The following is a 27,126-nucleotide window of genomic DNA, read 5'->3' as shown; positions in this document are numbered from 1 at the left end:
GAGATTACATATTATATAAGAAATTAAAAAATAATAATGTTTTCCATATCGCAATATTTATTTTTTTTTAATTTTTAAAAAATTGTTCAAGTATTTTTAATTATTCCATGCATATATGCATGTATCTCGAAATAAATAGAAATTAAAAATTTTAAATTCTTATAAAAATGTAATGCTTAAAATACTTTTCTGTTTTATTGTATTAAAAACATTATTTATTTGACGTAATTAGGCAAGGTATTCGAATACATCAATCCATTGAAAGTAGAATTCTACTTGATATTGACAATTTCTGAAACTAACTATTCTGTTCCAATTATATTTTCACAATTTGAATTTCATAAACATCTATTTCGTAAACATATATTTTAATAAACAATCAGTGCAAATAGAAGAGTTCAGGATAAATATAAATAATATATTCGATGTAAGATGCCCCCGAAAGAATCGAAAAACTGGGCAGTGAATGTAGACGGTAGGTGTGACATCGACGTTCGTTCATTTAAATTCCAACGCACTCCAAGTCAAAAAGTGTTTGATTGTGTGGCTGCCCTTGAGGCTAGTTTCGACCGGTGATCTAGATAAGCTATATGCTGAACTATGGTGGCAGCTTCGAGGTTGTAAACTAGTTCTTGTGAGAGCAGGCAACGAATCGATCGAAGCCTCGAATAAAGGGAGTGCGTGGGTTGAACTATCAGAGTGGGATAATACAATTCTGGAATAAAAAACGGACTACATTGCGTTTAATGAAGAATACTTAATGATATTCAGACAATTTACAAAATCATAAATCAATTTGTGTGGAAAAATGTTGTACCTTTATTGGATCATTATTATCTTGAAGATCGGTAAATCAAATCAAATGAGATAACATTAGTTTTATCTTAAATTTTTCATGTAATATTACATGATTTTATTAGAAATTGTATTGTCAATAACATTAGTATTTCAAATAAAATATAGCGTATTTGCTAATTGATGCATTAAAACTTAGTATTGTTAATTTTGAGATATAGTTAGTATATTACAGTTAATTTTTATGTAGAATAAGATTTTTAATTAATAAAATGTCCAATGATTTTATTGCACAATTATTAATTTTAAATATTTATTTTTCTGTTCATTAGATTTTTTGATATGTAATTTTTAAATTTTCAATAATATTAGCAAATATAAGAGTTTCATCAGCTTATTTTTGTAAAATTTAATATTAATTATCTCAATGTATTTTTAAAAGTATTTTTTTAATTTTTTAATTTCAAAGAATCGTATGTATGATAAGTTCTTTTATTGATACATTTAAAATGTAAAACTTTGCAAATTTGAATTATTTATGCATTATTTTACCAGAAACTTACAATTTTTTTCGTCACATTTTTCTTAATCACCTGCAATGTATGTATATTTTTTATATATTGTACATGCGCTGGATGTGAATATTTTATGTAATATAAACATTGATTTAAAATCTTTTGGATGTTTCTATTATACTTGATAACTATACTGAATCAATGAAATATTAAGTGACAAAAATTCATTTCAAACAGTTGATAACTATAAGGACATAATTATCAATTAAGGATCAAAAATTAAAAATCATATGACGATAATATCATTATAAGCTTAAAGTGATTGTGTCTGTAAATTTCATATCATTATTTTTTAAACAATACAAATCTTGAAAATGTCCATTGAGTAACAAAAGACTTTCGTTGTAGTGAGTGGAGATGACATAATTGCTTTTTTGTATTAAAAAAACGTTGCATATAGACGATATAAATAATGGTAAATATTTTTTTTTTACAATTTAGAGAGACATGATAAATATATCTACGACTACGACTGTTTTTTGTAAAACACTTTCGTATTAGACGCTTTCCTTTAAATGAGCTTCCCTTAAAGTCAGAAATGAGCAGTGGAGTAGCGCAGTAAATACGATTCAGACGAATGGTCTAAAGGAAAAAGTCGTTTATTCTTTATTTTATTTTTTACTTTGTGTATAGAAATATTACAAGTGGTAAGAAAGACAGCAGGATAAAGGTTCTAAGGAAATTATGCAACGTATATTTTTCTACGTACTTGATAGACTATAATATTGTTTCCTCTTTCTTTTGGAATGGATATTTACATCATCATGACATCAAAAGATTATATTTATTTAATTCAACAACTGTTTTTGTAAATTTAATAGTCTAGCTTCTATATAATTAAAATCTATTCGCTAGAAAACAAAATAACAAAATGGGCTGACAAAAAGATAGGAGCTTATAATAATAGTGTTTAAGAATATTAAAAATAGGCTGAATAGTTTTAAAAGTACATTGAGTGAGAATAAATTTCATAACGTTTTAGCGTTCGATTATATAACGTATTAATGTTTCGGTGTTATTGTATTGTGGTTATAATGTCGTTAGTTATGAGAATTAGTAAAATCTAGAAGATGTAAATGACTTGCAAGTTTAATGTATAATAGCATTTAACTTTGATTGATGAGGAAAGATTCTTTACTCCGAGGTTAGTTAAATCGAGCCTTTTGTTATCAAAGTGTCAACTCTTAGTAATGAGAGGAACTATATTTTGTTCAAGCGAGTTACTGCTTAAGGTAAAATAGTTTTCGCTGATAAGAATTACAGTAATATTACTTTAGATTTATTGGTTTATGATTAAAATACTTATTCATGTATATATAATTGGACTTATTAGTTTTCGAAAAGTAAATTATGTATATACAGTATTACATTAATCATGTATATATTTGCAAATATAATAAATACAGTTTAAATTACATCAAGTATATATTTACGTGCAATTATATATGAGCATTAAATGGACTTAAATGATGTTCTTTTCTTCTACCTTTTATATTTATTATTAAATAATTAAATGTACTTCAGATATCAAATATCTAAATTATATCATCAGTTTGATTAATTTATTTTTATAGTTTTTAGACGTACAGACATTGAACAAAATGAGAAATCAATAAATGTAATCGTTGAGCCTACCATGATAAATAAAGATAAATATACATTTGATGGATGAAATAATAAAACTCAGTGACGAATTTGCAAATTTTAATTTATAAATATTTCAAAAGATAATTAATTTTCCTTCACGCGATTATTAAAAAATCCATTTGTTAATACGATAGGAGATAAATATAATTAATATCATTATTTAGACCAGATTAAACCAAAGTTTTATACATTTCTATAATAGTTTAGACAATTAAACTTAGTTTGGTATGTTATTTATTCTTTTCACAAAAATAAATAAAGTAATAAAAAATTATAAATCAAAACAAAAAGAAATTTGAGAAATTTTTTAATTATAAATATTCAAATGGTCAAAGCAATTTCTATGAATATCACATCTAGCAAATATTGCCTGAATTTTATGTGAATGCAGTCGAACACGAAATTGCTAGATATTGATATTTATTGAAACATCCTAATAGAAATACGTGAAAGTATGAAAGGAAATATTTTTATATGAGATATTTTGAGTGAAAAAGGAGGGAATATATGGAAGCAGGAAGAAGAGCAAAGGGACAGAGAACTGCTGAAAAGCAATGACGCAGGATTCATTTTATGGTTATGTTCACAACCAGTTTCTTTTAGTCCAGAGAAGCTTATGTACCGATTTTAATTTCTAGTCGCTTGCGCGGCCTGGTTTGGCTCTAACGAAGCTGCAATCCTTAATTGGCAATGTATAGTTATAGTGTGGTCCGTCCAAAAGTGTGAAATATTCCTAGGTCAGTACACTAAACTTGTAATGACAAGCGTTTTATCGACATTGAATGTCACTTCTATTCAGCGATATTTTTCTCAATACTGAAAAGATATTACTGGAATTTCCAATTTAAACTACTTCAAGTTCTAACATTTTGAAACTTGATGATATTATATTTTATTCCTTTATTTTTTCTTCTACTTATAGCTACAGCTCATTCATCTTAGATCTCTTTCTAAAGGTTAGTATCAGTGCAAACAAAATATTGAGATCTTTCAAAACGTATCTAATAAATGTTTAAATCTTTAAAATTTGATGACACAGATTGGGAAGAACGGGGGTGTAGATATTTATTATAACAAAATCAATATATTCGAAATTTTAATATTCGTGTTAAATTAAACTGTATCTAAATTTTTTGTACTATAAGACAAAATTATTTAATTTTCAACAATCGTTTAAGTACGTTTTATTATTTATTAATAATAATAACGCGTTCATTATACATAGAATTTGTAATAATACTTTATTATTTCTTAAAGTATTTCCTTTTTGATAATCTAATTTTGAAAATCTATAAACTTATGTCTATATATTATATTATGGTTGAAAATTTTTTATTAAACTATGGAATGTTAAAAAGCTAATAATTATCACGCATTTATTCAGAAATATTACATTGTATCACTATATATATTAACTATATATATATAGTTTATAAATACATTTGTAATAATTATTATCCTTTTACCCTACTGTATTTCATTAAGAATTTTATTAATAATATATATAATAAGTTGTTACTTTTTTGTGAAACAAGCAGTGTTATAAAAATTATCGTAAAATTAATCTTTCAATAATTTTAATAGGTAATAATAATAATAATAATAATAATAATAATAATAATAATAATAATTTCGGTTCTATTAAAAATGATTTATTTAACCAAACTACATTGGCATCAATGTTTGTTTAGTAAGCTATCGCAAATCCAAAATACGCATTAAAAGTTTCCTCTGCTTGGGTGATATCAATCACCATATAATTCAAGCGCAATTCAACCATCTGACAATGGATAGGCAATGTGCTACACTCGAGGCTATTGGCTGCGATATCATCGGGTCCTTTGAGGCCATTAATCCGTGCGTAAAGCCATACATATGATGCAATTTGATCTACAAGTCATCAACCAATTGGGCGTGGCTCCATAAGGATCGTCGTACGCGTCGAACAAAGCCAACCAAACCCGTAATTATGCTACTGATCGCGATAGTAATTACAAACCAACGACTATTTTACTAAAGATTCACTTCGAGAGCGTACATGCGTATCTCTTTGTATGAAGCTAATTGCATGGCTGTCTAAATTCTCGGCTCTATGGTTAATAGACTCACCTTCATTTTCATATCTAGAACAAGAGTATCGAAATATAACAGGTTATTAATTTTGCTAAGTACGTTTAGTAATCAAATGATGAGGCCCCATATGTCATCCTGTAATTAATAACGATATGCTATTTATCCTAAAATTAGTTGTCATTAGCGCGTTAGGATAAATTTGTTAAACATATATAAGTAACATTTAAAATTCAGGTATTTATAAAATTGTTTTCCCCTTACGAGCCTCAAATACTTATATTAATCTTTCAAACCAAACATTTTTCATAAGTAATAATTTTTTTACAATATAATGAAATATCCGAGGTTCTTTAAAAATTAAAGTTGTATATAGACTGTCAGGCATCACTGGTGTATAATAAATTAAGTGTTTCAATGACTAACTGTCAGGTATTTAATCGTATCGATACTTGAATTTCAGAGATTCTTTTTATCTTTTTATAAGTTTTTAATTTTTTACATTGTTGTACTATTGTTTTTCTTGTCGCATTTCAATAGATTTATCATTTTTCATTTTGCCACATTCACTAATGGAATTGGTTGTTATACATGGTTTTATATTATAAATCATAAATGATAAATGTAAGAAATTTGACGTTTTAAAATTGTCCCCTTATTTCTTTGAATCTGGAAGGTTTATTTTTTATTAATGAAAATGATTAATAGTAATAGCTGTATATTTTATCGGAATGAAGATTCAACTTCTAAATGTCGGAATGTAATATATTTGTATTTTAATAAATAATAACTTTGTTTTATAATAATAATAATAATAATAATAATAATAATAATAGTAACAATAGTAATTATGATTATCTATTAATTGCTTTTAAATCGATATTGAGAAATCTTGTGTTGGCTTTAATTTAATGGAGCACTTAAACTAAGAAATCTTATATTAAAAAAATTGAAAAATATGAAGATTGAAGATGCACAATAGCTAAGTGTATTTTTTTCTTTTTTTTTTATAAACGTATTCAAGATATGAGAGTATTACTATCTAGAAGACTTGCAAGCTTGAATAACCATAATCAGAGTTTGTACGTAATAATTGTAAATATTAACTACAGAGAATAAAACATGACATATTTACATTTTACATTATTTACATTAACAAAGCAATAATTAAATCATTGATTAATAGTACATATTTTATAAATGTATATTTAGCATTACATAGCAATGGTGCTTTCCATACAATATAATGTTCAGCAATGAGATTTTAATCTATTTAAACCCAATTCTCTTTACGCCTCCGAATATACAAAAATATTATAGATTAATGGCTGTGCAAGACAATTTTGATAAAAACGCGTATTTGCATGATCGAACAAAGGTAGCAGCAATAATGACTTTATTCTATTGTGACTTGCAGAAAGCCAGACTGGCGCGAATAAGGATTGCAAAGGCATCGAGCGGCGCCGCATTCGTGAGCAAAAAGAAGGCCGCAGAGGCGCGACTCGCAGCCCAGGAAAGCGGCCTGGAAATGAATGAAAACTACAAGCAGGAGGATATCTTCGAGCTTCAGCATCATCACTTACTGCGGTGTCTCGAGAAAACCACGGTAAGTCGCACCCATTTTTCATGTTTCTACCCAAGAGTTTTGGGTTAAAGTTAGGCTTGATGAATATTCCTGCATGTATATATTGAGTTTGGTGCCAATTTTCGGGCACGTTATTGTGTGACTTTAAATTTAATGTAAGAAGCTTTGAAAGTAATGGTCGAAATAATGTACCCGACATACGAACACTAAATTATGCTATTAAGGATAATACAGGGACAATAAAAGAAATTTTCATAGAGAGAATAATTTTAAGAATTTTATGCACATTTTTTATTTGTACGAATATATTCTGAATTTTTTTTAAATTTCAATTTTTTAAAACTACTTATTCAATCGCTATGTGTTTCTTAATTATTTTTTTATACAACTATTAATTTTTTTTGTACAATTAACCATTTATATACATATTGTAAATTTAAAACAAATAATGGCTTTCTATTTCACTTTTTTATATATTTCATTTACTATTTATTTCCTAGATTTTTATACGATAAATATATTTATGCAAATGCTATATTATTTTATTACACATACTAATAGTGTATTTAGAATTTTTGGAATAAGTGTATGGAAGTTTTAGAATGAACTAAAGTTTATAGTAAAAATGATCCTGTATTATAATTACGATACACTTAAAATCTTTCAAATATCTAATCTAAATATTATCCGAGCTTTAATAGACATCTGCAAAATAATAAATTTACTATTAATTCATAAATCCAAATATTACTGCAGAATGAACTACGGAAATTCTTTATTTCCATGTATGATGTAAAAATATTATTAGGATAGCAACTATCAGTTTTAAAACTCCTTTATTAAAAAATGTTTTGCTTACACTTGTTGTTTTAAAAATTAATATGGAATTTTTAAATCTTGCCTGTAATATATTCTTAAACTATAATATGGGATTTATATAATTGAAATAAAATTAATAATATATTTAAACACAATTTTTCTTTTACGTCATTAATAAACTGTATTTTAATAATAGACAGTCATTGTGTATTATACTACTAGATTAATGTAATGCCTATTACATACAACTATTTTTTTATACATTCATATGTGTTAAATATAGTTTATAGTTTCAGCAACATTTTGCATTGATTTAAATGCAAATTAAATTTAATATTAAATCGAACTTATATTATTAATTAGAGAAATTTGATTAAAGAACGAATATCTGAATCAACATTGCTTTTGTTATTATTCTCTTATTCAACTCTTCCAACTCTATCCACTCCCACTTATGTAGCAATAATTGAAGCTGTTGATCATCCTCATAATGTGGATTATATGTTGTTTTAATCGGATCAAATTTACTTTCATTTATTTAAAACATCATAACTTTTTATTCTCATAGTAAATATATACTATACAAAAATCAATTTAGGCTTAATCTTAAGTTTACAGTATTATTTATATATTAACGTGGAAAATTATACATAAATTATTCATATTAAAAAAAAATGTATATAAGATGCATATTTTAAGTTATTTTGTTGATTATATAATATTATGTTAAATTCCGAATCTTTATCGATTTCTTAAAACTATTTAAAATGTTGACCAAACTATGGATAACTATAATTGTTATATTTTCCAAAGCATATTCGATTATCATAATTATGAATATTAAATTAAAAAGAAGTACTAAGTATTTGTTAATTTTTCTAGGATTTTTATTAAGAAAATCATACGTATTTTAAATTTCTTACGTAAATAGTAAAATCGTTTTCTATTGCCACTGTTTTTTTTTTCAAAATAAGAAAATGAGATTTACTAATTCAATAAGTCTATTCCGTATTTTAGTATAGAATTAAGATTATCATTTAACTAACTTTACAAAGTAGACATATAAAAATTGTTTAATTATTTTATGCAATAATGTAATACTTTATTATTAATTTACATATGCCCACATATATATGTATTAAATCTGCTTTCACAATTATTCTACAATGAGATATTTTTATCATCTATTCATTAATCGTTTTATAAGGCAAGTTTACATTTAATCAAATGGATTACAAGTATGTTCAACAGTATTGTTTTCAAACACTGATATTAAGTTGCTCTCGTCATATGATATCACCCAAATGTGCATATTCTTTTGCGTTTGTGTACACTTGTGGTCGCGCGCTTCTCTACGCTCGCCAGGCGTAAGCCATATAAAATCAATCGGTGTTGTTCTTGTTACAGAGTTTTCTGGTCAGCTTTCAAAACCAAAGCCTAAACTATCTATAAAATGAAATGGGACTATGTGATGGGCTGTATCAGGCTTGTAAATCCAACCAATCGATTTTCAATTCGAACGATGCCTGTATATCCTCCATCACGAGCCTCCCGCCTTCGTGTCCACTATATTTCGAGACGAGTTCTTCATAATGTAAACATTGTAGCGACGTTTCGTTTATATTTGGGGTTACGTTACGATCTGCACAAGCGATAACACATAGTTCAGTATACACACGCGATTCTACGGACGTCTTAGCCTTAGGCTGCCCTCAAACCCACACTGACTCCTGTTAATCTAACCGAAGATGTGGTCGGCCCTTTATTAAACGAAAGATTAACATGGACGTCAAAAATTTGTCTGTGGTTACTCTTCTTTCATCCCGTTCTCATCCTTATTCTCCACTTCCACGTTTTCCTTTGAGAGGAGGATAAAAATTGACGTTCAAGGGGGGATGCGAGAGAAGAGCTTATCAGAGATGATGAATTCAAAGATGGAGAAGTCTTGTTGTTGTGGAGAAGTTATAAACAATTTTTTGGCCTATATCATGTTTCTCTGCCTTCCGGCTCTTTGTATTACCGATATATATAAACATAATATTAGCGGATAAACGAAAATTGATTAAAATGATATAAATGTTGAATTATTTATTATTATATAAAATTATATAAAATTATATGTTACTGAAATAATATTTATTATGCTAAAGAAAACATCGTTTCACAATTTTATATGTTTTATGAACTATTTTACTGTTTCCTAGAATCTGTTTGTTTGGACCATATTTTATTTTACTTATGCGTTAAACATTTATTTGTCAAAAAATGGGTAAGTAGTGCAAAACGAAAGAAATTTAATTCATAATTGTCTAAGGCAAGAAATTAAACTGATGATTTACTTTCAGACCCATATTTAGATATTGGTTATTTACTTTCAATTCACAATAATAAAATAACAAATATTTAATTTTTTTATATCGACATTTTCAATATTAATGTATATATTAATTTTTTGCTTTTCTGTGAAAAAAAATAAAAAATTCTTAACAAGCAACGTTTAATCAAATAAATAGCACATTCCTATAATCTTAAATTTCATTTTCAGCTAAGTTATCTGAAATATCGTTAGTATTTAATAAAATTTTGTAATGTTAGATGCCCTTTAAAGTCACTTCTTATTAATATCTAGATTTTATGAGGTTGTTAGAAGCTGTTGATACTTCATATTTGTCACTTGTAAAATCAGAACAAGAAAATAACCATCAATAATATTAATGATTAATACGATTACAAGCTTATTCTATACTTATTAATTTTTAATTTTTTATTAAAATAGGACGTTTAAAGCTTAGCACAATTGCAATTCTCGAGAAATATATAAAATACAAAATTTTTAGTGTCTTGACTTGAAGTGCTCTTAGATATTCCAATGTGAGTGTGGTCTACATGTACTTATTTATCGGTTGAAATAGAATATTCATTATTTGGCATACTTAAGATTCCTACTAGAAATTTTGTAAATGAAAAATCTAAGTAAGTTTCTAGCAAATTTCCGTAAGTAGCTTCCAGAAATTCAAGTTTCTAAGTACCGAATTTTACCCTATAATTCGATTAACTAATTTTCTCCTTGAAGTCTCTTATTTTAATAGAGTTACATTATATTACCTTCAGCATGTTACAGTTTTTTAAAATGCTCTTCGTGTATTTACCTTTAATTTCCGTGAACGCGTCCCTTATTGTTTAATTACAAAAGCGTCTAAAGCGTTATATTAACGAAATCGTTGCCTTGGATAATTGAATTTAATGGATACAATTGATTACAAGCGAATTTCTTGGTCCTAGACAATGCCATATCTCCTTAATACATAGATTAAGATAGTAAAACATAATATTATTCTTGAACAGAATTTCCATCTTATGTGTCCATTAGCATTCCCCTTAGATTCATACTTTTGATTAGTTTGCTTAAATCAGATCTTTCACGAGAATGGAATCTTTCTCTTATAATTCTACTTTTTCATTATTTCAAAATATAGCTTAAGTGGCATGAAAAATGCTGAATAAAAAAGGAAGATCAATCATCCGATTAAAGATTTTTATAGTACGACATCAAGTCGACCTGCATCGAATGGAAGTTACTATACGGCAACAATATTTTCATCTATGGGTATGCAAGCGTATAGAATTCACATCAACCACTCATGCACACCCTCGCACGCACACACACACACACACACACACACACACACACACACAAAATTGAAATGCAGATGCCCCGCACAAATGAAGAGAGCGAGAGAGAGAGAGAGAGAATGAGACAGCGAGTTGCGCGTAGGAGGGAGCGTTCTGAGTGGAGCGAACACGTCTAAATTTAGCTGAGGTCTGGTTCGTTCAAGCAATCGGGCTTGCATGTTTATGCATGTATGGACGTGCAAGCGTACCAAGGTGTATAAGCATGTGTATGAATAGATGCGGAGCTTCGGGAAGGCGCGTTGAGTACTACTACCGGATTTACCTGCATATTGGCTTAGTGGTATTTGCTCAGTCGTCACCGTGCGAATATCCTTTTCTTGTGTCTGCTGCTATAGTTTGCATTTTGTCGTCAAAAGTCTTTTATCTTTAGGAATTCGATTTTTCTTCAATCTTGCTTGACAAGCAAAGTCTACTGCACTTTCAAAAGATAACTCGTATATGTTGGCAACGGCTTATCATACCGAGCATGTCCACAGTTAACTATATTTTTCCACGTAAGTACATATTGGATACATTTGTGTTGTTTAAATGATATCGCCAGCGATAAAATTCTTAGTGCAAAGTATCAGGGATAATCTAATTTTTTATTATTTCATAACATTTATGAAATAAAATAATACTTAATTTAGTAAATAAAAGTATAAACTGCGAAGGGAAGACAAAATGTACATTAAATTTATCAACAATATTAACAGTAGTAAAAGTAGAATAGATCACATTTAATCGAATATTAATAATAAAAAAAGTCATAATCCTTAAATTGGTAATTAGACATTAAAATATACGAACAAAGGATTTATATTAAAATTTTTAATTCATGATGAAGTTTTATGTTACAAAATTTGTAATATAAATAAAAGTTTTGAAACAATATATATATAATCACAGTTTCCTCGTATTTCTTTATAAATATATATAAATTTATTTAAATAAATATAATTTAATGTAATATAATTTATAATTTAAAATACTGATAATAATACTGTACAATAATGATTTGTAAATAAATGTATTTATTTACTTTTATAGATAACTACTATATTCTTCATTATAATTACCTACAATTAATGATTCATACAAATATCTTTATTTTATTACGAATCGAAATAATATTCATTAATGTCGACCAGAATTTCCAACATACAATGAAAATTTATATTTATAATACGTTGAAACAAATCAAACACTGAAATTTTTTATTAACATAAAATAATAGTTGAAAAGTAGAAACTAACCCGTATAGTTTTAACATTTGCAAAAAACTGATATGTATAACATTTTATTTAAATATTTTATATGCTAAAAATCTATGCATTTCGAAAGACAATTTGCATTCAATTATTATTATTATTTTCAAATTATTATTCAAACTATTGAAATTACAAAATTTATTGTTATTATAATGAATATATACTATGTATAGTGATTATATAATTTACGATATGTTTATAAAACACGGAAATAATATTGTCAAAAAAAATGAATTAAGTAGCAAAATATTTCTTTGAAATGTTTTTGTAAGTTAAAATTTACTTTTTATGTATCAATAAAATAAAAATTAATTACATTACTAAATTATATTTCCTCGATTAGCTTAAATTTAATTATCAATAGATATATGAAGAATTTCGTTTTTTTTTCTGAAAGTAGACATTTTCATATAATATATATCAAAATTAACATATAATTTGAAAACTGCCAAAATTGGGGTAAAAATATTTCTTCCACTGACCAGTATGAAACTGTATTAAGTACTATTAACGTTAATGTTTTCATATATATATATATGTTGTATATCTAACGTATATATATGTATATATCTGTTTATCGAACAAAATCGTAAATTTTCAACTTCTTATTTTATTTTAGCAATTTAATGGCACTACTATCGTCGTTAGATTGTAAAATTTTATTGATAAATTTCTTTATACCTATAGTTCAAGCCATAATATTGTAATACCATTTTATATAATTTAAGTTTGTTTTTATTGTATTCAATTAAACCACTTATGGATATTTGTTTTTATTTAAGTATTTTTACAATTTTCTTCTTACTAATTCATAATATAAATGTATTCTTAAAATAGAATAAGTATTTTAAAAATAATACCTAATCCTGCGTACGCTTATCATAATTTTATATAGAAAAATATATGAATGAAACTAAGTTTTTGTTTCTATCTATCTTTTCCTTTCAATTTTACTAAATTTTGAAGCAACGGGATTAGCGCTTACAGGAGTAAGGCATAACCCGCTTATCTAATATTGACCACTATAATATAATTTTAATTTATTATAAAATCAGTTAATAAAGAGAGCACAATATAATTAATTACCTTGCTTGCGCTCGAGTATTTTTCCAATATACTTGCTATGCTCCACTATTCACTTATATTTAAGAGCAGCCACATTGTGCTATATCCGAGCTCTTAAAGCACAAACTTTTAATTCCACAAGAAACGTTAACGTAATGTGAAATGCAAGATGAATTTCCTCAGGCAGGCCATGGAGTGCAAATCGAAAGCCAGAACAGCGAGTCAATAAATATATGGGAGCGGTAATCGACTCTGAGCGCATTTTGTGCTCCAGTAGAGGTTAGCTGTTGATCTTACTGGCATCGACCTCGCTTTAACGATCCCACACATGACGAGGTTACTGGATCGTTCTCAAGGAAGATGGGCATTAAGAATCAGGCCGACTGTTATTTGGAAGTTAAATAATCGGTGCAAATCATGTAGGCGTTAATGGGAGTAGGCGGCGCCATATCGAAGAAAAATTTTGTAGGTGCACCTTAATATAAGCAACTTATGAATCGTCAAAAAATTATATTCAAATGTATATCGATCGTCTTTTGTTGAATTTCATCATTACCTTCATAAGCGATAAAGAACGAGTTACAATCTAAATAATGACACCGAAATAAAAGCTGCTGGATACATTAAATTGGAGAGGCAATACGCCTAGTATAAATATCTATTCAATGGTTTTATTGTCTGTATTGTATTTTCACATTTGAGCTATGCAATGCACTTTAGAAATGTGTCGCAATTTCTGGACAGTCGAGGTTATGAAGTATTAATTAAGACGGCAATATTGCGAAGACATACATAAGGTTAGTTAATTTATTGAAAAACTGGAGCACAGTCGCAATAATTTTAGGGAATAGCCTTGTAGCTTCACCTATAATATTAATTGCGTGGTTGTTGTTCCGTAGTCATACGTCACAATGAATAAATAGATTGTACGCGATTTTAATTTCCGATACCTTAGGCTACGCGTATGTAGTGGAGAAGTTCTTATTGGGATTGTGGATTGAAAAAGTTACGACCTCTGCTGGATAGATTACTTTATGTTTCAGTTGCATTGAAAAGAACTTCAATTCTGTTTTTCTTTATCGGTGTTTTATTAAGTTGAAAGTTGTTATTAATTTGTAGGTTAGGCGTTTCCACCAGATGTCTAATGACTTGGGTTTTCCTAGATGTCTAACGACTTGGGTTTGCCACTAGATGTCTGACACTTGCGAGAAGTTCTCGTGATTTCGAACAAGCGTCATTGTTAGGAATTATACGTAAAAATTAATCGAATCCAATTAAATTCATAAAGCATTTTAATTAGAAACCTATTTAATTATTGATAGTTTCTATTTTGAATTATTGCTATCTCTAACAAAGCAAATATTCTTAATAGTATGAACGATGTTTTGTTATTAATACAGAATAACTTGTTATTTCAGCAACTTTAAAAACCAGTAAGAAATATTAGGGAAGATGAATAAAATTTAGTAGAAGAAAAAATGGCAAATAATTTAAAGTGAATTGATTTTATTTTTATTCAGTTGGCTAGCTCATATACCCACTTGCAGGTTTTTCTTGATATTTTCCCGACGAAATATTCGCATATCTTAATACACTCGAGTCAATATTCCAGCCAGAAATTATTCTAATAAAATTCAACGAGGAACCTTATCATCCCATTGACCTCAAAATTTGTCTTGTATAAATTCAATTGAGATCGTCCGCAATTACATCAATAGTTATAGCAGTAAATACGAAGTCCAAATCGAAAGACTAAAAACTTTTGCAGGGATCTTTGACTAAATATTCAATCCAAAGCCGTTTTAGGATTATTTACTTTAAAGGTTCTATGAATTATACATACCCAAAGTACATTTGCGAAATCTTTAAAAAACGAAATAGATATTTAATTTGTAAGTATCAAATTGCATTATAAAAATAAGTACCGTCTTGGGTACAACTTATCAATAATATATTACGACTATAAGATATCCTAAAGGACATATCATAAGCTATTCGTCAATAAAATGCAACTATTCATAATTCATTTATTAAAGGAAAGCGAAGAATGAATTCTAATCTTTTTATCTGTCATTATTTTTATGTGCCGTACTACTCATTAGATTTCCATTTTTATGTTCTATTTCCGTATATTTTTCCATTACGAATGAAAGCATTATTTATGGGTGACGATTAGGCTATAGCAGTAATTTGAGTAATTAATGGGATTCTTAAATTCCTTCAAACTATAAACTGTGTAAAATATAGAACACACTTGAATATGGCAGAAATTAGACTAGAATAGTCGTAATTGAAAAATGAAAAAGCATTATTGAGTCATATATAACTAGAAAATTGTTATCAGTAGAATCGAATTATTTGTTTATATATTTTTGCACTTACTTAATATATATGAGTTGAAAATGTGGATAGCAAAGACTATGAGTAATAGTAATCAAAATATTTACCAACATCCCTTATTTCTCATTCCCGTGCACATTAGCTTTTAAACAATCATTATATTTTGGTTTATTGTTAACTTATTTTAGAAATGTTAACTTATTCTATTCTGTGCTCTTCATTAATTAAATATAATAATTTTGTTTATAAACTATATGTTGAAATTTGTCCTAAAAAAAGCCATTGTTTACAAATAATAGTAAAATATAAGCAGAGGTTGTGAAACAGCTATAAATTATTATTATTATCTATTTGTATATAAAAATATGATACATTTTATATGAGAAGTAAATTATTTTCTATGCCTGAAAATCCTATAATTTTTCATATAATATGTTTTTCTAAAAAAAATGATGCTATACAAAAATAATTGAATAATACAAAAATAATTAATGATAAAAAATATCATTGAAATAAAACTATTCCTATATTTACGGATAAAATTTTTTTTGGAGTAATGCAATAATATTAACTATACTATATTTTATGTTCCAATGGTTTAAAAACAATATTTTCGAGAAATATGTATGTAAAGCTTTCGAGAAGCTTCGAAGATTATATTGAATTGTTTTGAATAAAATTGGAAATACAATTGTATAAAAAATTTGTTTTTATACTAAACGCTGTAATTTATGTGTGAAATTATTTGAAATGATTTTTATATTCTCTAACATGTTTTAAAGAACTAATCATTATTATAATTTAAATTATAGATGTATTTATAATTAAGATAAGCATGAAATGGTTTTTGAAAATTTTATTTTTCTCTCCATAATATTATTCTCTCTCTCTCTCTCTCTCTCTCTCTCTCTCTCTCTCTCTCACTCTCTTTTCTCTTATGAGTTAAATTTTATTTGCCGGTGAAGTTTACATATTATGTTTCTTTATATTTTGTCAGAAAATATAATCATATTTAAAATTTTAATTTTGCACGCTCACATAGAATATCTTATATTTTACATATTTTATTTTACTGACATATAATTAATAAGATTATTTTTTATAAAAATGAAATTCGTATTTCTTTTTTGTTATGGTATTAGAACGTATTATGCTTTTTGCAGTTCACCAATAGCGTAGATCGTCAAATCGTATGATACTTCTCGGATCTAATTTTTATATTATATCATTTTTTTACTCTGCTTTTCATTTTTACCCAGAGAAGTATGATGATTTTGTATAGAAAAACTGAGCCGTATTAGCTGAGTGCTTATTAATGTATTCTCTTCTAAATAAGTTGGATTTTCTTGTTAGGTTACGGTTGCAGATCATTCCACTACCAGAATCAGTTATTTTTATTTTCAGATTCGAACGTCTAGATTACTATGGTTATTTCCTAGCGCAAGCACAAAGAAATATCCGTTAATATTTTCTGATTTATTAATAAAGCATTTCTAAATTAATGAATTATTTAATTAGTTATTTCTTTATCTTTTACTAATTTCGTTTCTCTTTAACTATTACTTTTACCTTCACTAATATATAATTTTTTTTTATAACATAATTTTGTCTATTAAATTTATCAACTTCACAATAGACCAGTCACAGTAAGTAGAATAGTTATTTTTAAAATGTCTTTTTTCTAAACTGTGTTTTCAATTCCATATCCTAATGGAAATTGATATTTGATCTTAATTTATTTCTTTTCAAGTACATTACGAATCATTACTTATTTCGCCGATTGCTCTTGATCTTCTATCTTCCGACGTCCCTTTTGTTCCTGAGTCCCTTTGAAAATTGAAACGCATAGATGCTAATATAACTAGGGGAACTGCGGCTTCACTTAATACTTCTCAACATATATTGCGTCAGCAGTTTTGCCACCTCATCAGGTCCCTACTATGAAATCCGACGTATTCTTGTAACATCGATATTACAATATCTCCCTCCAACCTCGAAACATCCCCCGCCTTCACTATCCGCATCAATGTCTACATACGTGTATAATCGCGTACTCGTGATTGTACGCTCTTTTGGAGCAGGAAGAAGCGTTGACGCCCCTATCTGGGTTAAGTGTGTTGAAAGACGTGGTAGGCTGGATAACAATGAGAATACTCAATTCCCGATGGTATCTCAACGACAACGAGCCACCAGGGATGTGCTGTGCACTGGTTGTTCTGTTTGCGTAGTGTTCGGCCAGAGCTGGAGAACAGCAGCCGAGGGTTTCGACGCTTTCGACGAATTTAATTTCAAGTTCTGCTTTTCAAATTACTGCGTACCTCCATGAATTTCCTTAAATTTTAAATACGCGTTAAATTTTTTCTGGTGCGAGTTCAATTGCTACAGTACTTATTACGGTCGTTTTTATTTCTCTCGGAAGTACTTATTTATTATACTTGAAAAATTATTTTTATTTATTATTTTTTTTAACTATCTTTACTGCTCATAATGACTTGTCAAGGCTTGATAAAATTAAAAAGTTACACTTTCAAAATGTATAAATATATTAGAAATCACTATTTTCCGAAAGCTTTAAATATTTTCATTAAGGTTTACGTTCTGTTCTATTTTGAATTGATTTATAATTTATTGGTGTCCAATTCCAAAAATAAGAAAATTATTACCCTTATTCATTTATCCATTACAGCTTCATTCACACGAAATATTTAATTGATTTATTATTATCAATAATACTGTACATAAAGAATAATATTTAGATTGTATAACCTTATTTAATTTCAATTCAATTTATGAAGTTAAAATACTGGTGTACTATTATTCAGCCTTATTTAAATAGTATAAGCCTTCTGTAATGTATATTGAGCACTTAATTTATTATATAAAAATATATATATATATATATATATATATATACAAATATGGCGGTACACAGAAACATCTTTGTCGTAAACATAATTATTTAGACTCTTTATACTTTAGTGTCTAAAATTTTAGCTCACAAATGTCGCAAATTTAAAATTATAATTACATTATAAATATTCCCTTTTTAACTTCATAAATACACCAGAATCACTTTGAAACATAACATTGCATTTCTTTACAACAGAGTTTTACGTAGTCAGAAAAAATATTATATACTTTAATTTTTCCTTCATCGTCTTATTAATATTGGCGCTTCTATGACTTCATTTAATTCTCATCAATACCATTGATAATCAATACTTAGATTAATAAAGAAATTTGTTAATTCAATAACATTTCAATATATAAACGAATATTATTCTTTCTTATAATTGCAATCGATTCGTATGGATTCATTAATAGAGAAGAAATAAATTACCAACTGCAATACTATCATTGATTTACAAAATATGAAAAGCATATAATATCTAAGGGAAGAAACAAGATTGGTGATGGTCAAAGGATGGTATGACTGACTTAAATAATAGAACGAATTAGATTTGGAATGCAAACAACGGCATTATAAAATACAATGAGATTGAAATCGCTCGAGGAGTCTATGACTTCACACTTCACAGTATAACTTCTAGTTCTATCTAACGCTTCGTTTCAAAACTAGAAAGTTCATGAATATCGTGATGCATTGTAGTACGATCTTACTGAGTAATTGTCATCTGAAGTAGCCCAATACGAGAGTCACTCTTTAAGCTTTAGGCACTATTCTTATTAGGTACTTCCAATCTCAACTTTATCTTCTAACTTTTTTTAATTTACTTGGCAATTTCATAAAAAGAAATACTATGAACTTATGAGAATATTGAATTCTAGACAGTGCTTTAGTCATTTAATCATATCTGAGCTTTCTTATTATTAATATAGATATAATATACGAAGAAAACCGTTATTATGAAATTTAGTAAAATTAACACGAATTCAATTTCATTGAAAATCATTTGATAATTTCCATAATATACGGTATACTTCATTGTTAAAAAAATAAAAATAATTTTTAGTTAATAAAACCATAAATTACTTATAAATTATTGTAATTTCATGAAAAAAGACTTTTAAAAACACAATTTATAGAACAGTAGCTTTTATCGATGGCGAAAAATTGATATAAATATTAAGAATAAAGTAAATATTTTAAATTTAATATAAAATCAAGTTTACGTTAAAAATTCGATAATTCAATTGTTAAATATAAAATGATTATATAATGATTGAATAATTAAATAATGTACAATATATAACATAAGTTTCTTCCTTTTAGAATTGATTCTAAATTATATTAAAACATTAAATTAATCTTATCAGATGGATTGTCCTATACATTAAATCCAATTATAAATAAATATCGATTTTAAATGAATTTAAAAATTGATATATTAAATTTTTTTAAAGATTTAACCAACAAATAAATGTAATGTGAAGCTTTTTTTACTATTGATTGAGAATAGACCTAATTTAATACGATCTAATTTAAACTCCAATTTAATTTGAGTAGATAATTCATTTTGTATTTCATATAATTAATAATTACTCTTTTTTAGTTTAGTTAAGTTCTGTCCATTTCATATAATTAATAATTACTCTTTTTTAGTTTAGTTAAGTTCTGTCCATATATATATATATATATATATATATATATATATATACATTATCTTAATTTCAGTATAATTACATACTTTACTAAGATTTATAAATATATTCCAATCTAGGGACAGTTATTTACTTCCTTCAGTATAACAGATTCAGGAGCAAGTAGTACATTCTGCGTTTGATCAGCCAAAGTTGAATTTTCTCTATTATATTTCCTAACGATTGTAGAGAATAACAGGATATATCAATATTAGTAAATCTATTATTTTTCATTTCACTTATTATGAATATTTATGTTGTAATAAATAATTAATATAAGAATGTAACCATATTAATTTCACATGCTTCTCTTGTTGTTTCCATTCAGTTTTAAAAATTATGAGTTAATTTCTATAAATAAATTTTTTAGTTATACTTTTTAAGGGAAATTATTAGAGATGATTGATATTATTGATATTATAAATGTTAAAGTTTAATGTTGTTATAAAGTAATTAAATGTTTCATTAACAGCATTATATCACAAATTAACAAAATTTATTTTATATTCACTTAATTCATTATATAATATTCATTTTATATATAGATAATATAATTCATTATTATTTTATTGATTGTATAAATTGATACTTGTATATAACATGCTATTTCAAAACATTATTTTCACAATAAAGCTAATTTTAAATATAATAAATGAAAAGAAATATTTATAAATAATAGGTATAATTAGAATTTCATTTTCTGGAGTAGTTCTATATGTATTTTTAAACGAAGCCACCATATTCAGCAGATTTACTAATATCCATTAAAAATTGGCAATAATTATTAACAGGGATTAACAGGGATCAATAGATGTATATTATTTGTAAAAATAAGTTAATCTGAAAACATTGTTTGTATATTATTACTAGAAGTCATACAAAAAAAATAAAAAAATATACTAGATATATCTTATTTGAAATGATTTTTGACAGCGTTATTTGTTAATGCAATTGATTAATTTGAATATAATATAATATTTTTCTCAATAAAAAATATACATTTGTTTAGAATTAATACATGATGATCAACAATTTTCTCCGATAAGGTTTGAATTCAATTATAGCTACATTTCAATTCAAGGATAATAGAAAGGGAGGAAAGAATCATAGGTCAAAAATAAATGAATAAAAAAGAGTCAGACCTTCCCCTCAATTGGGTCATATAACTCTGAGTTCACACTCCAAAGTTATTTCCTTTTTCATTGAACAAACGAGGTCAGAGTCTCGTGTTATTTAGGAGATACGTCGCTGGATCTGCAAATGTCAATTTGCAACTGTTCTTCTAGCCTTTGCCGCAAAATTCAAGCGCATTCTTATAGAGCAAAATATATATGCATTATGTACTGATATTACTTTTATGGAGTACTTAGAAGCTAGTAGATCATTAATGGTGGTAAATTCTACTTAAGTCCTTCATCTCCGTTCTTCTGGTACTTATGTATATATATGCTACATCAGTGGACCAACATTTTACGTATCTTTCTTTTTCCAGGTATCTTCTGAACTTCCGCTTTCACAATATTAAAGTATTTTATACAATCTATTTTAGATTTTTTAGAAACTACTATGAAGAACTAAATTTATATATAATAAGATTTTAATTTCAGTATTGGAGAAAGTACATGTTGAAAAATAAATGTTAAAAGTAGACAGGTAATTGCAAAAAAATTGAAATAAAATTAGAAAATTATGTGACATTTCATTTTATTAAATGCACGCGTATCATGTGTACATATCATGCGTGCAAGCGCATACAAACGTATATACACGTACATACAGAGAATTACATAAGTATTTAAATTACTTGATTGTATATTTTAATTTTTTAAATAATTTATTGCTTATATTTGAATTTAAAGTTCATTATTTTCAAAACATAATTGTAAAAATTATTATAATGAAATAATCGTTATATAAATTCACTATAATTCAATATTGCTTGAAATTATACGAAAAGATTTATAAATCATAATATTAATATCACTTTATATTACTTATAAAAATGTTTGACAATTGACAATTGAAAAGCCATAATATTTAAAGCACTACAACCACGATTATTGTAGAATTATTATATTTATTTTATATACAATATTTATATTTTATAAATTTATTTTTATTATCTTGTTAGACTTCACTATTATAAAACGTATCTGAACAAATAAGATCTATAGTTTCTTAAATTGGATGATATAAGGCTGTAGGCATAATTATAACGTAATAAATACACGTTATTTCTGTAATATAATTTTGTATTCATACGATGCTCAAGGAGGACTTTGACTAATTTTTATATATCAATTTGTTCTTATGTATTGCAGGTGAGTAATTATAGCAATGGATTGAAACGTCTCTTAACGTCTCTTTCGCACGCAGCGGTCATAATATAACTAGATCATTAAACTATACCATTTCCAATTAGGAATTATTATACGCTTTCCAACCACGTTTCTGGGTTAACGATTCATCAAAAGTCGTGGACACGTGTCATCATTTTCCTGACATCAATGCGCGAAATACAAAGTCCTAAAACACGTAGTCGTAGCTATTGAAACAGAATAGATTTGACTGGGATATTAAAAATATCAATGTAATCAAAATCAATCAAAATAACATTTTTAAATTTCAAATCAATCCTGTTTACAAATAATGGCATTTATATTTTTTCACATTTTTTTAACAATATAATCTGTTCTGTATGTAAATTGATAATACTTATAATATAAAGTATTCTTATAAAATTATGATAACTTTGGGAATTGTAGGTATGTGTTAAAAAATAATATGAATATTTAATGTAAATCTTATATTTATTGAAGAATATGTCTGACCAAATAAATTAAGATTATAACAAAAATTAATAATTTCATTATATATCTCTCATATATGTAGTTTGTATTGTATCTATCGATGATTTTGTTTATCAGATAATATAGGACATATAAAAAAAATTCTGATACATTTTCTTTATATTTATTATAAAGGATAATTATAATTATTCAATATTATAAGATATCGAATTCATATCACCATGTTTCATAAAGTCATTTATTTTGCTATACAAAATAGTTAATTGTATTGAAAAATTTAATATTAAGAGGAAAATTGCGAGCCTTCAGATTTAAATTATCATTTAAATTTGAATGTTAATTTTTTGTATTGAATCCATAATTAATTAAAAATGGTAAATATTTTCCTATTTTATATGTCTTGAATTTTATTGTACTAAAAACAATTTTTTAATTAATAACATTATTCTTATTGCGTGATAAATAGCCATGGAAATTTTCAGTTTAATTAATAAATTTCTGCTCTGCGTAAATTATTTTATGCCAAAACCACGTACACTAAAACACTATTTTACCGACAATATAATATGTAATTTTAAATGTTATCTTACTGATACATAGTAAGAAAATGCTTTTATAATAACATCGACACTTTTCAATTTTTATCATAAATTATTACTTGAATATACAATTGTCATGTTACTTTATATAGATAAATTGTGTTAATATTTATAACATTATAAATTTGGAGAAATATTAAATATTAACATTGGCGATTATTAATGGTTGATATAATTTTTATTTACCGAATTTATGAATATATTCATAGCTAAATGATATGACTAATATATAAATCAAATACGTATAATATAGAAATGGTTTTTCATCTGCATAAGATAATTAATGTAACCTGGTTTCTGTATGAAGACAACGAAACTATTTTCAAGATAATTTAAGATATTATTTTTAATTGTTGAACTAATATTAGACATATTACAGAATCAAATTTACGAATTGTACCTAATATCGGCATAACTTTAATGTATTAATTGTAGTACATAGTATGAATATTATATAATATATTTTTGACATTACAATCATATGGATTTCTACTGAAGTTCAACATCATTATAATTTATAGCAATTTCATAAAATTAATGTATAAACTGTTATTTAATTATAATGGTAAATGTAAATACGAATTCAATTATTAATTGAAATACAAATTACTTTTATACAAATATATAATTTTATACAAATAAAAAATTAATATTGCCTATGAATTAAAAATTGGAATTTATTATGATATAAGGATATTGTAAAAGAATCATGAATTAATCGTGTTAGGAGTATATTTATTTAATTAGTTCTAATATTTTGTGAATGTAAAATGGCTCATAATATAGAAAAACAGTTGTACTAGATCGAGGAAAATTAAGCATATTAAACTATATTATGTTTTAATACTAAAATATATGCAATATAGATCTGAAATTTATATTGTAGTTGGTTAAATACAATATTTAGGTAATTAAGGTTTCTTCATAAAATTATAATAAAATTAATTTATTCAATCGCGAAATAAATTCTTTTCTTTAAAACAAAATGCTTGAAATTTACATCATATAAATGTTGAATTTTATTATCAGAATTATAAGTAATTAATATATAGATTAAAACAATTTTTATTTAGTTTTTATCAAAGGTTTTTCCATGAATTTGAAAATGTAATGTCTTGCTTGTAATGTCTGTTTGACGTAATAGCAATTGTATATTTAAAATAAAATTTTTATATTTTCAAATCACAAATGCGAAAAAAAATAATGTCAGCCTTATTCTTATAAATAAGGATTTTCTAGAATTAGAAAAAATCTGACTAGTGTACCGGTAAATTGTGATACAGTGGGGAGAAGAGAGAGATAAAAAGAAGAGAAATAAGATAGAAAAGTTGTTGACACCTTAAAAAGGAGAACTGTAGAACACAGGAAACGGTATTTATAATGGACATTTTCATTCAACTGTAGCATTTCATTTTTCTTTCATCTTCTATAGAATCTCATTCTTCTTTCCATTTATTATTTTTCGATTTCTATTTCAATGAACTTCACAGTCCAATTTATGGAATTTACCATGGTACTAAGATTCCAGGTAGTAGTCTCCCATTTTTTCTGTTCCCCTTCTTATTTCCCTGCTCTTTTTTCTCTTTTTATTCTTCATACCTTTTTATATTTTTTTCTTCTATCCATACTCCCGTTATATAGAATTTATATTACAAAACGAGATTGAGTCTTTCTTTTCTTGGTTGCTTGTATGGCATGTCCTATTTCTTTCCTATGCTACCAGTGCATGAAAAATTTTTTTTGTCAAATTATTATGAAGCGCCGAGTATTAAGTCAAACTGGTGGGTCGATCATTGAAATCTAGGAAATCGTTATAGGTCATCTTGAGATACTGCGTTTTTCAAGTGTCGAGCTGCGCTTAAAAAGTTTTCAATTGACATCCGGTTCAATTTACGAGTTTTCAATGAGGTAAAAAAAAAGTTCGAATGATTATTGCATTTCTATAGTATGCTCTTATAAATGCATTTAATACTTGTAGTCATATTAGTTATATTATTATTTTCATATTATTTAGCTAATTAGACATACTGTTTAAATTAAAATTAAGAACGTTTCGAAATACAAATTATTAATTATTTAATTTGCTGAGTGAGATTCTTACATCTTGTTCAGGTAGTTACTTTTTATGCAATTACCAGTTATTTCGTCAAATAATGATAGTTGTATTTTTTTAAGTATACCCACTGATAGTTTTATAGCTTAAATGTGAGATTTAGTTTTTATACTTTCATTATTTATGTAAGCCGTATGAATCATAAATGAAGAATTAAAATAAAATTTTATCAGGTGTAAATAGTGTGAATAAAAATCTAAATACGTAAAACTATATTTTTAGGCCAAAACAATTATTAAATTTGCATATATAATATAAATAAGGTTTTATCTTTATATATAAAAATCGATATATAAATATGTCATAAAAATATAACATGATTTTTCATTATGATGTTATATTTTTCTCTAATATATATGCATAAATATACAGTATATAATCATAATAATTAAATAATACTTATTTCTAATGTTATCTCATAATTTTTTTTTTTTTTGGTATTGACAACATTATGAATTACTCATTTACAAATAATTCATATAAATCCGAAATTATAATATTATAATAGTATATATTATTATTTAATTCGCAATTTATAAAATACTGATTTACATATTTTTATATTTGTAAGTCTATTGTACAATCAACAAGAATGTACACTATAAATAAAATTATTGATTATATTAATACTAATGTTTTAAGGAGCAACATAAATTTTGTAGTTTTCTTTAGCCGATGTACTGATAGCTTTGATCTTTTCAATCTTTTTAATACTATAAATTTAAGTATGCATCCACAGATTAAAAAAGTTATTTTTGTAAAATAATTATTATTGCCATATTTATCTATAAATGTTTATTATACATTTTATATAAAACTTATCTGTGAATTAAGCTAGAGTTTTTCAATTTTCAAGTTTTCAAGATCATTTTTTCAAAATCAAGTAATTATGGACCGAAAATAGGATTTTGAAAATCAATATCCGTAGTATATTTAATATTGTCCGTTAATTCATCTTTTTTCAGGATATTCGGAAACAATCTTATGACTATAAAATACAATTTCTTGCGTATAAAAATGTTAAAATTATATTTTCAATTTTTATGTGAATACAAATGAATGAAAAATAGAAATATTATGCGAGTATAAATCATTAAATGCATACGATAGTAGAAAAATAGTATTGATATTCGCGAAGACGCATTAAAGACACATTAATTTAA

General features: G+C 26.0%; 1 protein-coding gene across 1 annotated transcript in view; it reads left to right on the top strand.

Annotated features, from left to right (window-relative positions):
• The window catches only part of LOC105365709 (potassium voltage-gated channel protein Shal-like), a 78,633-nt gene extending 70,629 nt beyond the window's left edge, over window positions 1–8,004 (top strand). The window contains exons 3-4 of the mRNA XM_011503945.1: window positions 6,505–6,693; window positions 7,855–8,004. Coding sequence (XP_011502247.1) covers window positions 6,505–6,693; window positions 7,855–8,004 — 339 coding nt within the window. The remainder of the gene's footprint in view (window positions 1–6,504; window positions 6,694–7,854) is intronic.
• Window positions 8,005–27,126: the final 19,122 nt, after the last annotated feature.

The sequence above is a fragment of the Ceratosolen solmsi genome, unplaced genomic scaffold, assembly GCF_000503995.2.
Source record: "Ceratosolen solmsi marchali unplaced genomic scaffold, CerSol_1.0 scaffold10, whole genome shotgun sequence".
Taxonomy (NCBI): Eukaryota; Metazoa; Arthropoda; class Insecta; order Hymenoptera; family Agaonidae; genus Ceratosolen; species Ceratosolen solmsi.
Note: the sequence above shows the minus strand (reverse complement) of the source record. Positions and strands in the feature narration are given on the sequence as shown.